At 34.0% G+C, this 17,910-nt stretch overlaps 3 protein-coding genes across 3 annotated transcripts; all 3 read right to left on the bottom strand.

The window, feature by feature from the left end:
* Window positions 1-988: 988 nt before the first annotated feature.
* LOC145101237 (protein NRT1/ PTR FAMILY 3.1-like) lies at window positions 989-4,128 on the bottom strand. Its single transcript, XM_079038416.1, has 4 exons — window positions 3,983-4,128; window positions 3,674-3,891; window positions 3,033-3,589; window positions 989-2,057 (listed from the first exon to the last, which is right to left on the bottom strand). The coding sequence occupies exons 1-4, from the start codon at window positions 4,059-4,061 to the stop codon at window positions 1,148-1,150; spliced, it is 1,764 nt and encodes a 587-aa protein (XP_078894542.1). The 5' UTR covers window positions 4,062-4,128; the 3' UTR covers window positions 989-1,147.
* A 4,237-nt stretch (window positions 4,129-8,365) lies between these two features.
* On the bottom strand, window positions 8,366-10,535 carry LOC145100009 (ubiquitin receptor RAD23d-like). Its single transcript, XM_079037450.1, has 6 exons — window positions 10,370-10,535; window positions 9,692-9,842; window positions 9,123-9,629; window positions 8,918-9,024; window positions 8,720-8,804; window positions 8,366-8,612 (listed from the first exon to the last, which is right to left on the bottom strand). Exons 1-6 carry the CDS (start codon window positions 10,450-10,452, stop codon window positions 8,496-8,498), a joined length of 1,050 nt encoding a protein of 349 aa, XP_078893576.1. The 5' UTR covers window positions 10,453-10,535; the 3' UTR covers window positions 8,366-8,495.
* A 1,283-nt stretch (window positions 10,536-11,818) lies between these two features.
* Window positions 11,819-12,337, bottom strand: LOC145098151 (uncharacterized). Its single transcript, XM_079035823.1, has one exon. It carries the CDS (start codon window positions 12,335-12,337, stop codon window positions 11,819-11,821), a length of 519 nt encoding a protein of 172 aa, XP_078891949.1.
* Window positions 12,338-17,910: the final 5,573 nt, after the last annotated feature.

Here is a 17,910-nt window from a genome sequence, read left to right as displayed (position 1 = left end):
CACCAGGTTTCCCAACCTGAACCACTCAGTTTATTTATATCACATGTATTGATATGAAGTCACATTACACTGAGAGATTAAGGAGATATAAATCACTAGTGATAATGAATGTAAGTTCTGTTTATGCTTATGTTTCTGTATTGACGATGACATCCCAAATGTTTAGAAATGAATAAAAATATTTTTCTTCAGAAGTGCTTTGATAACGTATTTATCATGTTTTACTGGGAACAAATTCCGCAACATTTTTATTAAAGAGGTACTCTGATTTTTATAAAGCATAAACAAAATCGGTCTTTTCTGGCCGTGAAAATGGGGATGTCACAGACCAGGATCTGGCCGATAACAATTTGTATGTAAAACCAGGATTTGGCCATCAGCATTGTAAGGAAAAACCATAATTTGGCCTATGGCAGAAAGTGATAGTAAGACTATGATTCGGCCCATAGCATTCCACACCAAATTTTGATTTAATAATGACCAAAAAATCAAGAGTAAATTACACGAATGGTCCCTATGGTTTGGGGTAATTTGCACATTTGGTCCCTTACTTATTTTTTTTAACTTGGAAGGTCCCTAATGTTTGTTTTTGTTACGCACTTGTTCCCTACTTTTTGTTTTTGTTTCGCGCTTGGTCTCTGTCTTTCCTAAAAAGACTATTATTCAAATAAGGAAAAATTGTATGGTAGGTATGGTAATGTGAAGGGGTTGGGGTTGGGGGTGTGTTTATTTAAATAAGTTAAAAAATCAAGGGCAAAATAGTCTTTTTTAGGTGAGACAGAGACCAAGCGTGCAACAAAAACAAACAGTAAGGACCTTCTGAGTTGAAAAAATAAGTTAGGGATCAAACACGTAAATTACCCTAAACCATAGGGACCATTCGTGTAATGTACTCAAAAATCAAAATTTTAAGAGTATTTTATAAAATAATCATATGTTAATTTGGTGAATTTATCTTTTCTCGTTTACATTGTATATGCAATATCCATTTTTGGTTAAATATTAATAACATAAGCAACTTTAACACTTGGAATTACATATATGCCCTTTTAATTTTAGCCGCTACATACACCTTCTAATGCATCGTAGTTCGTACTTCAACAAAAGGAAGTTCATATCAACAATGGGGATTCATTTAGACCCAAACCTACACATTCATTACTAGCTCAACCCCATCACCTTTACCATTAGTATCATCTTCATCAACCCTACGACTATGAGCAACCTCAATAGGCTTCAAAGTATAGAATTTTGCACAAAACAAGTAGTAAACCAGGTTAAGAGCTTGAAGCAATGTTATCAACCAGTAAAAATATTCCAACCTTCCTTTATTCAGATTATCATCCGGCAGCCAGTTTGATCCGTCGTGACCTGCACTCAATTTATGCACCATGGTGACGAGAAGGGTACTTAGGTAATTTCCAGCAGCAATCGCCATCCAAAACACTCCGATTGCAGTGCTTCTCATGCTCTCCGGAGCCTGATCGTAGAAAAATTCCAGATGCCCAATTGACATAAAAGCTTCAGCGATACCATGAAGGGAGTACTGAGGTACCAACCAGAAAACCGAAATTGGAATCGTTTCATGAGGCTTGTCTATCAACCCATGTTCAAAAGCTGCATTTTTGCGCTTTATTTCAATGAATCCAGCAACCAATGTGGCAAGAACCGATATACAGAACCCGATTGCCATTCTGCTAAGAAACGAAATCCCCCGTTCTAGCCCTGTGAGTTTACGTGCGATGGGGACGAAAACACGATCGTAGAAGACGATGGTGGTTAGCATTGAGGTTAAGGTAAAAACAGTCATGGATCCTGCTGGGATTTGGAAGGATTTTGTTAGGGTTCTGTTCATTGTTTTGGCTTGTTGGAGGGAGAAGGTGTTTTGTTGTGCGTAAGCTGTGATTAGAAGAATCCCAGCTGCCCAAATTGGCCCCATTCTGATCAGTGACTTTAGTTCTTCGACTCGATGGATTGTGTTCAATCGCCATAAATTAGGTTTAGATTGCCCTTTTGCATTGTCTTCTTTGGTGACAATCGCAGCCTTGTCCAGGAATCTGAAATGTTAAAAGGACAAAATGGTCATTTCATCCCATTCAAATGAATTAAGTTCCAATCTTGATTTTGTGCACAAAAGTAAGGTTTGGCTTTTTTTGTCAAACAGTTTGACTCCAAAAGTCAAAATGCAACTTTTCTTTCTTGAAACTTTAGAAAAGAAGAAAAGGCAGAGGAAACACGTGACATATGCTTATCAATGGGTAACTAACAAAAGAGATCCATACATAAGGCTTTGTGTTAATCCACATTATACCCCTAACATTGTTCATGAAGACATAATAATTAAAGGATAGAATTGTCATTTCAAATTCATAAAGTTGCATAATACCAATCATGTGCTTAGTTAACACATGTGTTTTACCTAAATCACTGATTAAGAGATGGCCTAATACTTTCAATGTCATTTTACCTTTTTTTCTTTAAAGAATCCCATTTAGAATATTCTTGATTCCAAAACAATCAATATAAAGAAAAAAAAAAAAAAGAACACTTCCTTGCCAAAAATAGCAAACAAAATTATCTTTCATTGGTGCCGATTGTTCTTTGTTCGCTATTTTGTTACCTTGGTTTTTAAATTTTCAAAAATATGTTGTTTTTTTCTTTAAATAAACTATTTATTTTTTACTTAATAGACATAATCGAGTCGAGTAAGTTATATATAAGTGTCCACTAGCTGGACTGGTTATTTTTTTTTTTAACTTTATGAACATAATTAATCCAGTATACATGTCTATTTAGCTATTTAATTTTTTTACTTTATGAATATAATCCAGTAAGATATATATGAATGTCTTTTTTACTTAATACTTAATAACGACTTGATATAAAAAATGAATGACATACACACACTTCTTCATAAGTTCTAACTTCACATAAATTTACCCTAAAGGTGATGTCATTTTTTTAAATATTTCTTCAACATAAGTTATAAACAAAACTTAATTAAAAGAAAAGGCAACATGAACATGGCTTACTTCATTTGTTTAGTGTGAAGAAGCTTCCCAGAAACCGAAATGGAGGCATCAAGTTCTTCATTCTCATAAAGCAAATCATCAGAAACCATATCCAAGTTTCTCTTTCTACAAGCAGCAACACACACTTGTATCAACCGGGTAAACGGGCTACCCGAAGGAACCATATTCCGATACAATGGATACCCGATCACAAAAGTAGTAATCGAAAACACCATAGCCATGGAAGGAATCCCAAGACCCCAACCCCACCCAACATTATCTTGAATATAAACAATCACAGTCACAGCCACTAACATCGACGCCCCCATGCAGAAATAATACCAGTTAAAAAACTTCCACGTGTTCGTCTTCTGTTTCTCATCCGTTTCATCAAACTGATCCGCCCCAAACGCCACCACACACGGCCGGATTCCGCCTGACCCAACCGCCGTTAAGAATAGCGATATGTAAAGAATCGCGAGTTGACCCGTGCTGGGTTCTTCACAGTTTTCACCGGTTTTACATGGCGGCGGTTTTAAGTTTGGTAACACCGCTGATAATGTCAAAGATATCATTCCCTATAACAACAAAAAGTCGTGGAATAAGATCTAATGATTTATAGGATAAGTAGTTAAATATAACGATCGATCTTATTTACGTACTATTTGGTAAATGATGGAGGCGACGGTGATGGTCCAAAAGCGGCCGGCGAAAGAATCCGCCATGAAAGCTCCGAGCAACGGTGTCAAACTTCCTGTGCCGCTAAAGTTGGTGAGAGTGTTGGCGGCTTTAGTCATCGGCATATGAAGTTGTTGTGTTAAGTAGCTAATCATGTTTGTTTGAAATCCAACCACGGCTAACTTCTCGCCAACCTCGTTTGCTACGAAAAATAAAAGTAATTATAAATTGAAAAAGAAAAGCATATTTATTGTAGTATATAAAGAAAATTAGATTACATGAAATGAACATACCGAAGATGAAGGGCATGGTGATGATACCACCCTTGACTCTTTGACCATGGCGTCGTGTTTTGGAATTCGTGTCTTCCATATTTTGTTTAGTGTGGTTTTTTGATTGGTGATATGAAGTTTCTTTATATAGAGTAAAGGGTATACCAGACTTACTATTATGATTATCTACTACTTGTTTGTAACTTTTCTTTTTCGTAGTATTTTGTTGTAACATATGGACAGAAATAATAGGGTTAGAAACTAGAAACCTAGAATTACTGTGATTGGTAGAAGTTTATAGAAGGTAAAATGCAATATGATTAGATTCTTAGTACGGATTGCACATGGTGTGTAGAGATTTTCATATGATTTTTTTTTTCGGTAACATTAATGGTGTTTCGACTTTTTTAACCGGATGGTATTACAAAAAGAAAGAAGAAAATTATGAAAGAAAGGCATAAAAACGGTAATTCTAACCATGATTAACCGTTTAGTATCATGTGGTAGAAAAAGTAACTCAATATAACTTTTAAAAAGTTAATAAACTACTTCTGAACTTTAAAATCAAGATTAATTATTTTGTTATTTACAAAAATAAAAATGAACACATCTCTTTTCATGTTCTAAATCGTTGTTTCGGATTTATATAAAGTACTCTATTTGGTGCATCATCTTGTGGATTGCGCATGGACCTGGTAAAAGACTTTTTTTTAAAGAATTATAAACATAAGGAATACTTAATTAATCAAATTATAAATTAAAATTTTGTTAAAATTTTAATTACATAAAGTGCATCATTTATATTGATTATTAGAATAAACAAATTGGATACCAAATTAAAAATCATATGAATTACAATTTTTATACAAATTACAAATAATTATAAAAATATAATGATTACACATAATATTTAAATATTTAAATTCAAAATTATAGTCAAAAGAAAATACTTTTGTTGTAAAACAATAACAAAAGTAATGTGGACCTCAAACACAACGCAGCGAAACAAAGTACACTTGAATCAAAGATAAAAACGAAACTCGAAAAAGTCCAAACTAGACCTATATAGTTTGAATCTTACATGAAAACAAACCAAGACTTATTGGTTTGAGTTCGAGATAATAAACAGATGGCACGTCCCAACTAAGATCAAAGTTTGATTCGTACACAACAATTCGAATGAACACAAGTTCAAAGTTTTTATATTTCAATCAACTACGGCTTACAAAATGATTGAACTTGGCTTTTATAGCCTTACAAAAGATAACGGAAAAATAAATCAAAAGACACTTAGTTATTACGTCATTTAATGACTTATTTAAAACATTAAAGATTTATTAAAAGGGATCCGTTTCGAGCAGCTTTTGAACCTTGAGGTGTCTTCCAACTTTCGAGGCTTACAGTTCCAAGTGGAATCTTAGGCTTCCAAGGCCTCGCATTCGCATCACATCTCCTCTGACTGGAAGTCACTTTCGAATCCTTTCGCATCCAAGTTCCTCTTCACATCCAAACTCTCATTCGCAACGGTCCACAAATGAATGCAACGAGCTTCGCAACAAAACACCTCCAATAATTGCCACCAGGTGCAATCGATCGCATCTAGTCGCAATGGATCGCAACCATCTGTCAAACATGGTTCGCAACCATTTAAATTACAAAATTATGGTAAAAGGAAAATACTTTTGTTGTAAAACAACACCAAAACGCCTTAATTATTAGAAATTTTTGAACAAGATGCATAATCTTTATAAAAAAATAAACAAAATTAGAAGAATTTTGAAAATTTTAAAACCGAATTGAAGACAAGTCCCCCTAATTGCTTTTTGGTTCAAATTGACCCAAAAATTATGATCCAAACCAAGAAGACAAAAAAGCATTTTTCATGTCTTCCGGATATTAGGGTTCGATTTTTTCAACCGGGGGTGTTAGAACTTAGAACTAGGTTCCAGAGCATACAGACCTAATTTTTGATAGCCAAAGTGGCAAACCAAGTGTATCTATTTGGACCCATTCTTTTGTACATTAACAATGAGTGGCAATAATGTATTTTGGAGCTATTAAAAGTGCTTCAAAAAACACAATTAAATTTTTTTTGTCCAAAAGCGCAGGAAGGAAAGGTAGTAGTGTAGTACATGTACTGATGGATGGGTCCACAATTTTTCATAAATTCAGAGTATTATTTACAACATGACTAGTATCAATTGGACAATGTTAGTTTGACTAGACACTCATCTTTTTGAGGTAAAAGTTATTATTTTTATTATTATTATATAAGTAATCAATCATATAAATCTAAATTGCAACAAGCCTAGGTAAAGTTTTTTTTTTTTTTTTTTTTTTTTTTGTTTCTTGATTATCATATAATGAATGTGGTCCGCAAATTTATCTTTATTCTTGATTATTATAAAGTTTTTTAGACATTAAACCATTAACATTTTTCACCTATATCTTGTGGCCAATTTGTAGGCGTAAAGGAATTAAAGCAATGTATGTGTATGAATTAGGCATTCTTTAAAAAGATGAGTTTTAATGTCTAACATATCAAATAACAACCCTACAACATAAAGAGCCGAGCCACAATAATGCACTTTGTTAAATCTTTTTGCCATTGTCTATTCATGATTCTTGAATGTCAAATCCAATTTTAATTAATTGGCCTTTCGACTCATAATATTCTAATTATGGAAATTTCAAATTCAAAAACTTCATGGGGAAAATAAAGATTGATCATTTTCAAGAAGATATGAAAGAATAGAGAACTATAGTGGCATTTACATAAAGCGTTGTTTCTTGATGAAGTAGTGAGATGACACCACAAGCTTTTGTCGGTTTCAACTCCAAAAACATTTGCAAGCAAGATGTGATATAGACGACATTGGGTAGCCAAGAAATGTTCATGTTCATATTGATAATGATACGACACCCACGTGCCAAACATCGTGTATTCTATCTATTAGTATGTTGTAAATCTGTTTGGACCTTCTCTGGTCCACCATTTTTTAAGATAAAGACTGTTTACAGACAGAGTACTAGCTGCCATCTCCTCGATCATGATCATGCACGCAACCTGTTTGTGTTTATGTCTAAAAGAAAAGAAAATGGTGTTGTGGGCCAAAGAGGCAAGAGTATGAGTGGTGTTGAGATTATGATCGAGGTGGGCTTATACTTTTAAGCCAACTGCCCCCATGAATAACAGACGGTTTCTAAACATGTTTGTTATTGATAACTGCATAGACTAAGTGCATTAACACCATTATAAATGATAAACACTTTGGCAATTGTATAGTCAACTACTAGTCGAATAGAAAAAGTACGTATAAGATACACTAATCATCATTCTATTATAGGTAAAAAGAAAATATTCATTTGATTTTGATTTTGATGAGGGAATATTCTACTCTTTTTGGTATGCAACATGCGTCTTCATCCCCTCATGTTTATCGCATGACTACTTTTACCACAAATTCCAAAACAATTTTCATGGTGATATGATTTCATATTAGGTAAAGTCAAACAAAGAATATATATATATATATATATATATATATATATATATATATATATATATATATATATATATATATATATATATTCAAAACATAAATCCACATATATATAATATGAAGTTAAATTGTCAAATATGTGTTCATAACTTTGGTCTCTCTCGCACAAAGTTTATATATGCTTATACAAGAATGTGATTGCCATGAGTTGGTCAAGCGTTTTGCTTTCGGTACAAACAATAAACCAACTTCAAGTTCGGCTCTAAATAACATAGTATTAAATAATTAAAATGAGATGTGAGGAATTGCTTTTCCTTTATTTATGTATTTCGCAAATTAGGATTTTATAAATTGTGGAATAATAGTAACCAACAGTACCTCTCCTCTTGTATAGTGTAACTATTTTGGTGATTTTGATCTCCCACACTCTTCCAAGCGCGATTGATAAGTACCTTTTACATGTTTGGATAAACAAGTATTTATAAAGTGGGAAGGTTTTAGTTGATAGATATTTTATTTTATTTTTCATGTATACAGTAAATTGCTTATACAAAACATAGTTAAGGGGCTAAATATAATTGGGCTAGCTATACAATACATGGGCCAAACATCAATACAAAACTAATACATCACACACACATGTATACATCTAACAATATGAAAGATAGCACAAAATTAGGTAACCAAAATTTCCCACGCTTCGTAAAAGCATAACATTTCACAAAGTATTCGACCAAACATGTAGTTACACTTGAAGAATCAAAGATTCGTTGGTATTGTCAGAATATTTTTTTTAAAACCATTTCCAAAATGACATTTTATCATAACATCCAACAGGAACACAAATACAAAAGTAACAAGAAAAAAAGAGTATCTTATTTACACTTGAATTTTAGTCTCCCATGCATATTCACCAAAACATACACACTAAAAGTTGAAAAGATAACAGCCAAGTGCTATATAGTATAGTATATACACTTCAGATGAATATTCAAGAAAAAAGGACCATTTTTCTTCCACATTACTATTCTTCAATGTTCAAACTCATGCATGTGGTCCAGCAGGTAATTGGCAACCACCTCTTCATTCTTATCGCAAGCCAAAAACACATCACATACCACCGACCTGTTAAATCCCATCGCTTCAAGCTGAAAACACACACACATAAATAAATAAATCCATTTCCTACATTTTTCCAAAATATATATATGCATCAAATTTGCAGTTCATTAATGGGTGGAATTGAAGTACTTACACGGTCAATTGCGTCCATGTTCTCACTTGTAAGTGTAAAAGACTCAGATACCCCTGACGCCGGATGTCTCCATCCCAATTCATCCCTGATATATAATAATATATTGGGATAAAAATAGTTACGTAATTATGAGTAAAAAACAAAAACTAAAAAGAAGAAGGTGATGACATCGAGGGGTAAAACCGTAAATACACATACTCTCCTCCTTCAACAGATTCAAAGATCATGCTAATGATATCAGCTTGGCGCTCATGGAGTAGTCCAGCCAGCTCCGGATTTTGGCTCCTCAATTCTTGGAGCATTGGCTGTACGTCAAGAATACCAATCGTACTTAATTTTAGTTAAAGAACACCAAGAAATGACAAAAAAATATATTATTATATTATATTAATTAATTAATTACCTGTAAGATTTGAGGATCAGCTCGCACCCTTGATCGCAAAGCTTGAAAAATTGGACTGTCGCGCAGGAAATCAAGATTTCCACCTGCACCTGCACCGGCGGGAGCACCTTGAGGGAAGAGATTCAACGAATTTGCATTTGATCCAGTTGGTGGTGGTGGGTTTACAGCTGGCGGTGGTGGAGCTCCGGCACCGTTGACTAGAGGAAGATCAGGTGTGTCGGGTATGCCGGAATAGAGATATTCAACGGCTCTTTCTGGGTTGTTGAAAGCAGCATGAAGGGAACGGACGACGGTGATTCTGTCCCATGAACCTGCACCCATCTGAAGAATCCGGTTGATTGTGCCTGGTACATTGATTCCTTCAACCATATGTGATGCTGCTTCGTGGTATAGAGTCTCAGATGGAGGCGGATTTGTGTTTGTGGTGGATGACGGCGGTTGAGGGGGTGGTGCCGCTGCCGCTGCCGCCACTGGAGTGGGAAGAGGATCAGCGGCGGAGCTCTTGTTCTGCATTCATGTAAATCATTGAGTAAACATGAATTAATAGAGGTGTAATAATGGAAGTTTACCTTTGATAACATGATGACCATAAAACTGTTTTCAGAAACGTTGTTTTGTTCCATGGTGGTGTCATCTTCCAACACTTTACCCTGATGGATAAGCATCTGTTGTGCAGCTGGATATACATCTGATCCCTGAACACTTTCTATATTTTTTTTTCACATCATCAACCTGCTACAACAAAATTAGTTTTCAATCTACATACATGGAATTTGAAAAGAATTGAAAACTCCAAATCCATTTGTTCGAATGCCTTTATTCCACAGAATTTTCCTTAATTCATTCCCCAAGTTAGATTGATCAAATCAGAACATATAACTAAATGTACAATTCAAAAAGCAAGATCACATGCATCAGAACCGGTTTCACATTCATTTCGAATGAGATGACAGCCATTTACGATATAACTAGGTCTGTAATTACAGTGATTGAGACTAACGGCATTGAAATTTAAACATGCTCAATCATGATCGATCGACTGCAATTCCCAATCAATAAACTGAGATTTTCAATGATAGAAACACAACGTAGTTACGAACTCTCCGATTCAAGCCCAAACAACACTAAATGTTGCGATCCAATACGCAAGAAACATAACTTAAGCTTTCTCGAGTTAAGTTTCTCATCAAATGCAAGCTTAAACCCCTAAAATCTGATCAATCACTTATAGAATTTGACAAAATTAAACAAAACGTACCGTGTCTTCGAGTTTCACTTCGATTTCAAAGTGCGTCCCCTTCAATGTTTTTACGAAAACCTTCATCTTCATTCAATGTGTCGTCTACACTCTACAGTTGCAACTCAGTAGATATACGATATTGATCAGAGTGACGACAGAAGTTGTGGTTAAGATAATCGGAAACATGGAAGTTGGAGAAAGAGTTATGAATAACAGAATGAATCGCAATCCTAACGACTTCGTCTTCTTTGAGTCAGTATGGAGTGTTATGAGTGGAGTTGTTGTCACGCGCGTAGAGTATTGTGCGGAATACACGCGGTAAGATTTAAAGCGAAGCGAGGCGCGTGTAGTGACGAAGTGGTGTGGGGTTGAAATTATAGTAACGGACTGGGTTTTAATTAGGTCCGTTTATAAGTTTTATAACTAACGCCATTTTATAGCGTTATTCTCTAGAGCAAGTGTGATACGATTTATTAATATGCCAAAAGGTTTACAAATTACACATCACATTTTATTTTTCTATGTCGATGAAATGCATCACCTGTTTATCACCTCATTATTCATCAAGTATGCAATAATCAATTTTGGATTATTACATAATTTTTGTTATGTACTTGCTCACCTAAAGTTTTTTTCCTATCATAGTCGCAATATGCAAAGGAGAAACTCGTGCAACAAAATAGGTCCACATGTAGTTCTCATTAAATCTGATTTAGAAGAAAAAAAAATCAGAAGAATAAAAATGCTTCAAAAAAAAAAATAGATCGATTGAAATCAAAATTAGATCAAACTTCGAGTCCAAAAATAGTAGTACATCCATTATAGCTCTTTGAAAATTGATTCCCCATCCCCATGTGCTATATGTTGCCCTGGATTGTGGCCCAGTTACCCTTACATTTGGGCCGGCCCTGTCAGTGGGCCCAAAACCTTTTGTTATTATATTGTCACGTATGTTTGTAGTGTCCAAACATATGGACTATCAACTTTTTTGTTGTCTTTTGGGTAACATATTTGTTGGTTTTGTTAGGCATCCTCCTTTTCTACAACTGGTAAACTTAATTTTCTAAGATGTAGCAAAAAAAAAAACACACACACACACAAAATGTCATTGATACCAACGAATTAATGACAACTATTTCGTTACATTTGGCAATGTTTTTGTTAAGTATTTGACTAATTAGTAGTGATGTGTCTAACACTTCTCTTGCTAATACCGTCGTAGAGTTGTTAACATAGCATATTTTTCACAAGGGGATCCATATCAAGTAAATCTAATTAACCCTTTTGTATTTTTAAATAATAATATATTTTTTACTGGGTTTTAATCATTCTGTACTAATAGTTTAAATCATTGCATATAAATTATAATATCCCATTTCAATTTTTCCATAAAAACTAAAAAAAAATGGAAGAGCTTTACAATATTCCAGCGGATATAACTCAAAACCCTAACTATTCACTGAGCCGGCATAGTTTCCGGCTGCGGTGGCAGTTCCGGTTCCGACGATCTAAAACCTACATCTGTATAATCAAACAGCCCGTCTAACGCTACATATTCACCGCCGTTGTAGGCGGCACTAACAGTAGCATCTTCGCCGGCGTAACCAAATCCATACTCGAATGCGTCGTAGCTAGATATCTGATCCCATACTTCTCCAACTTCAACAGAAATTCCGAACTTCTCCGACTCAACCGAAGTTAGCTCAGTAGGAGGCAATCCGAGTTCGTCATCCGACGCCTCGAAGAGAAATCCGAGATCCGGCCGGGACTCCCCCGACAAGGAATCACAGTCGGCGAAAGATTCAGGAAGTTTAGATATTTCGTTTTCGAAACTCTTCACGATCGAGTCAAGGTCTGAGTCTGAATCATCGAGAACTTCGAGAAGATCGTCTCTGGTTCTCTGCGCCTTGACGGAGTTGTATTCGGACTCGTCCGAGTCGAACCGAACTCGTTTCTTGCTACTCAACGATTCCATGAAAACAAAATTTTTTGCTAGGGTTTATGAAATTGGAATCTGTAAGGGTACTTTAGGAATTATAAAAAATAGTTTTGGGGGATGTATGCGAAGGTGGTAACTGGCAAAGGTGGAAACGACGGGCTTATATAGGAGGGAAAATTTTGAGGGACCGTAAGTAAAAGTCTAGGAAAGTTGTTATTTTTTGTTTTTTCATACTTCCAAAGGAGAAAACATAAAAATAAAAGTAGTTAAGTTTTGAGTTGTTTTAAAAGGTTGTTATTAAGATTAATCATCCAACATGTAATAAACTTTTGTTTTTTCCATATTTAGGTAACCATGTTTTTTCATAAACGTTTGACTAATAAATTTGTTTGATCCACTTAAAATAAGGTAATCATTTGGGTAAGTATTATGCATTTCAAAATGAGTTACATCTTAGTTATTATTATACAACGAATAAGAAGGTAAACGGATAACAAGTTGCGCCGCTAAGTCTTTTTGTATGTCAAAGTCAATTTTCTTTAAGACTACATCAATAGGTCTAGGAGATATAACATTGCTATGCATGATCCGTTCTACTCTACTAAGAAGTTTTACTGTATCCGGCACAAGGAAACCAAAAGTATCAAATGCAAATGATATGAACACGTGTTGATTTTCCATGCATGATTTTCTCATGTTTGGTGACTTTGCATGTGACAGCTTTTAATGCAGTCTGTCCCGCCGTGAAACCCCCGACTCTCAAGCCTACGAGAGGGGATACTCATGTAAGGTCCACACATGCATGTTTCCCTACAACCCATCCAAAAATCAAAACATCACTCGGTCTTCTAAGGATTGACCTTCCTTATGTTGGGCCAGTCAGGAAATTAACAAGAGTCTCTTTCTTGGCGTAAACCTCGGTCCGAGGGAATATAATTAATAATTATCGGTGATATAAAATATTATAAATATGTCAAATAAGTTTAATTGTCAAACGTGTAAAAAACATGGTTATCTAAATGTAGACAATATGACAGTATGCCATTACTACTTGGCAACACTGCCTGATAGCATTGCATGGTAACACAACCTAGCCCCTAACTCGTTGGTCATGCGATGCTATCGAGAGATATTATCATGTCGATGTAGTGCTGTCACGTCATGCTCACATGCAGTGTTGTTATTTTGTTTAGTTCATGTCAATGGACCTAACATCATCACACATAAAACATACTAAAAATATAGACCTCTAACACGTACACATTCCATATTAGTTTTTTGGGTAACAATTTTTTTTATTCATATTTAGATACACATGTTTTATCCATACATATTTGAATAGCAAACTTGTTAACGTGTTCGAAATAGAATAATATCATTGACAATAATGTGATATTACCATATTTTAAACATACCAAAAAAATATTGTTTAAATGTGTCCGAAAAAACATGATTACCAAATATGAACAAAAACCAAAGTTTGGTAGTCTCTTATATTATTAACTTTTTTATTTATTAAAGTGGTGTTTGTGTTTTTATAAGAAGTTTTATTTTTGTCTATTTTGTTTATGAGTAGACTAACAGTTTGAACGTTATGTTTTAGAAGACCGCATGTCTCAAAATATTTGTACTGTCCTTTTTTTTATATATTTGAAAAAATAATTCTAAAGATTTCTAAGATCTGTAAGAAAAAAAAGCGTCTGTATTTAAATTTTAATAGTGTTGTGCTATAAATGTCCTTTTAACCAATTTTACCACCCTCAAAAACACCCCCAACATCAATTTAATCAATTACTTTTGATGTGACATCATTTTTTTTCTTTTTCTTTTTTTGTTGTTCTTTTGTTGTTTTTTCTTTTATTTTATGTTATTATTATTATTATAAATTTCGATAACCAAATAAAATTCGGACAAAATTATAAATTCGGACAATATTATAAAATTCGAACGACTATATAAAATGGAACAAAAGTAAAGTTTGCTTTCAATCTGATTAACGTACCACGCAAATGTAATACCAAACCAATTAATATACATGTGATAAATAAAGACAAACTTTGTTTTTCTTCCGATTTATATAGTCGTTTGAATTTTATTATCTCGTCCAAATTTATAATGTCGTCTGAATTTAAAATTTCATCCGGATTTTAAAATGTTGTCCGATTTTATACGTTTATTGAAATTTATAATAATAATAATAATAATAAAATTAAAAGCAAGAAAAAACAAAATAGAAAAAAAAAGAAAAAACAAAACAAAAAAAATCACATCTAACGGATGAAATTAGAAAAGAATAAGGTATTTATAGCATTAGCTTTTTAAAATATTATAATAAGAAATTAGTTTGCGGTAAAAGAGATGTACGACATCATTTTTAAAAATGTCAATTGATATTTGATTTTTGCATATATATCACAAAAACAAACATAAAAGATATTTATTTTTTCAGTTTTTCTAATAAATCTGAATATTATTTATTTCAAAATAATTAAAATATTTTAAAATAGATAATTATTTATTTTTTCAGTATCTCTAATAAATCTAATAAATTTGTAGTAACAAATTGCATGTCTTTTTTCTATAGATTTGATGCGCAGATTACAAACATTTTTTTAAACAAGCAGCATTTAAGTTATTTTCCTTGTATTAGTTAAAATTAAAGAAAATAATGCAAAATGTGATTCTATAGTGCGAAACGAATCATATAAGACTTTTTTACAGGAAAACCATATTATACTCCTACAATTTTTTTCTTTTTGTTTTAAAATGGTCCTTATTTTATTTTTTTACTGCTCTAGAGTTTAATTTTACATGTTAAATAAGCTATCATCGAGAAAGTGGAGGGATGAATTAGTCATCTTTGGGATAATCAACCAACGTTCTTTATCAAACACATACACAAACTCTTAGCATCCTCAATTTACTCTTGTGTCTTTCGATCACACTCTACTTCTCTTTGTTTTGGTGTGAATCTACTTGTGAAAGCAATTCACCAAGCTATAGCATGATCGATTGTCGGTGTTCGCGACATCCAAAGAAGAATCGTAATCATAAGACGAAGACCACTTCAATTTAACAATCTTATTCTCAGTAGTCACTATTACTGAATTGTTATCCAAATTGGGATTAAGATCGAGATCGAAACTGAAAGCTAAAAGGCAAAGAAGAGTTAATATGACAATTCCTTCAACGTAAAGAGACTATATTCTTTAGCTCTTCAGTCATTGACCCTTAAACGACGAACAAAGACATCATCCTCGTCTCCTCGGTTACGATCACCGGCCAATGATTATATTTTTTTTTATCTTCTTTTTTTTTTTTGTAATTTACATTTTTTTACTACAGATTGTTGGAATTTTTAGTATAAATATGTATATTTTTACTAACTTTGGACATATCTAAATATATACATATGTTGTATATATAATTAACTCTAAGTGGGTTTGTGTTCCGTGAGAGCTTCGAACGATATATTGTACGTCCAAAATGGAGTATATGTTAATGGTATATCGATACTCAAAGTTGGGTATTTGAGAATAGAAGTTGGCAATAAAGGTGGGTGTGGGAATGAGTCCCACATTGGTAGGAAGACCATACTCCAGTGAGTTTATAAGCTTGAATTTATGATAAGATTACAAGTTTGTGTCTATGGTTTTACTCAAACTCCAACCCGCACATAGGGGGTGTGAATCTTGGATTTTGTAGGCCAAATTGACCGAACTTGGGGTTGGGCGCGACCTGTGGACACGAATGCCAGCTTCGAAAACTCAGGCTCACGCAACCCTCGTTTATGCTTAAGTTGACAATCTTAGTCATGGTTTTTGAATTTTTGTAACTAATGTATTTATTGTGCATTGAATGGCATTTATTGTGTATTGAATCAATTCCTTAACGACGAATTGATTTCTTGCTATTACATAAACCAATATAAAAGCAGACTACCAGTGCCTTATTCGACACACATGAAAATACTCATCTTCTTCCTCTTTTTCTTTGCAACTATTTTCGACGACACTTTCAGGCAAGTAGTTATATCCTACAATACACATTGTTTCGGTTGTTGTACCCTAGGAATAGACGGCGAATTTGTTTAAGATAATCGAGTCCAAATCGAGCCTTATACACTGCGTTACTTACTGACATTTTTCTTGCAGATTATTCGATTCAGAAACAGAGCTAGGAACTGACAATGTTAAACAAATTTTTTCGTCTTTATTTTTGTTTCCTTCTATTCTTCTTTATTTTTTGAATCAATTGTTTTTCAATTTCGTTGGTTTTATGAAAACAGACTCTCATTCTACTATAAACAATTTAAATGTGGTTCCAACTCTTTCAGAATGTCTAGAATCCCAACTGCTACTGGTACCCTTATTGTGAAGTCAACTCCTACCACACCAAACATCATGGACAATCATGTTGAACGACCTGCAAATTTTCTGGTCTAAACTTGAAGAGGTGGAAGCAGAAGATGTTATTCTACTTGATCACTTTGAACTTTTCTCGGTTCCTAACAGAAACTGCTCCGGAAAATGTTAAGGGACGGGATGATGCTCAATTTGTGAATGTAGTGGATGCTTGGAAGCATTTTGAATTTCTATGTCGCAACTATATGTTAAATGGGCTAACTGATGCACTATAAAATGTTTTTTTTTTTTTTTTTTTGTAAATTTGCAACTCCTAAGGAACTATGGGAGTCCTTGGAAGGGAAGTATAAGACATAATTTGCTAGTACCAAGAAGCATGTTGTTGCTAAGTTCTTGGAATACAAAATAGTTGACTCAAAATCTGTTACGAGTCAAGTCCAAGATCATCAGGTCATTATACATGATAACAATGCAGAATGAGTAGACCTTAATGATTCTTTCCAAGTTGCATCGATGGTTGAAAATATTCCTCCCGTTTGGATAGACTTCAATAACTAACTTAAGCATAAGCAAAAGGAGATGTATGTGGAGGAACTGGCGGTGCGTTTTTGCTTTGAAGAAGACAATCGAATGACTTTGAAGAAATATGGTGATGTTGAATCTTATAAGGTTCATGTGGTGGAAGTTAGTCAAACTTCCGAGAAGAAAGCCAAGGCAACTCACAAAGGGAAATGAAAGGGTAAAAACCTATGCCCCAAGGCAAGAACTTTCAAGAAGAAGTTCAAGTGCTACAATTGTGGCTAACCATGTCACAGGGCTTCGGAGTGCCCGCAGCCTAAACAGGAGAACTGTCAAGAAAACATGGTGAATGATGACATGAAGTTGGTGGTCATGATAACTGATCTCACGGCCATGATAACATGAAGTTGGTGGCCATGATAACTAATCTCAGAGGTGAATCTCATGAATACTAATTCAAATGAGTGGTGGATTGAAACGGGGGCTACTCGTCATGTGTGTCATGACAAGATTTGTTTCAGCACCTACAAGTTGAAGATAGTGAAAAGCTCTACATGGGAAATACAGCTACCACGAATATCAAAGGTATTGGTGATGTTGTTCTCAAAATGACATCAGGGAAAGATGTGAAACAAATTAGATTATTTTCCAAACAATCAAAAGAAACACCGAACCTCTTGATTTAATTCACAGCAATGTGTGTTATTTAAAATCAATTCCTACTTA

The sequence above is a fragment of the Lactuca serriola genome, chromosome 4, assembly GCF_051521515.1.
Source record: "Lactuca serriola cultivar US96UC23 chromosome 4, Lser_US96UC23_V15, whole genome shotgun sequence".
Taxonomy (NCBI): Eukaryota; Viridiplantae; Streptophyta; class Magnoliopsida; order Asterales; family Asteraceae; genus Lactuca; species Lactuca serriola.
Note: the sequence above shows the minus strand (reverse complement) of the source record. Positions and strands in the feature narration are given on the sequence as shown.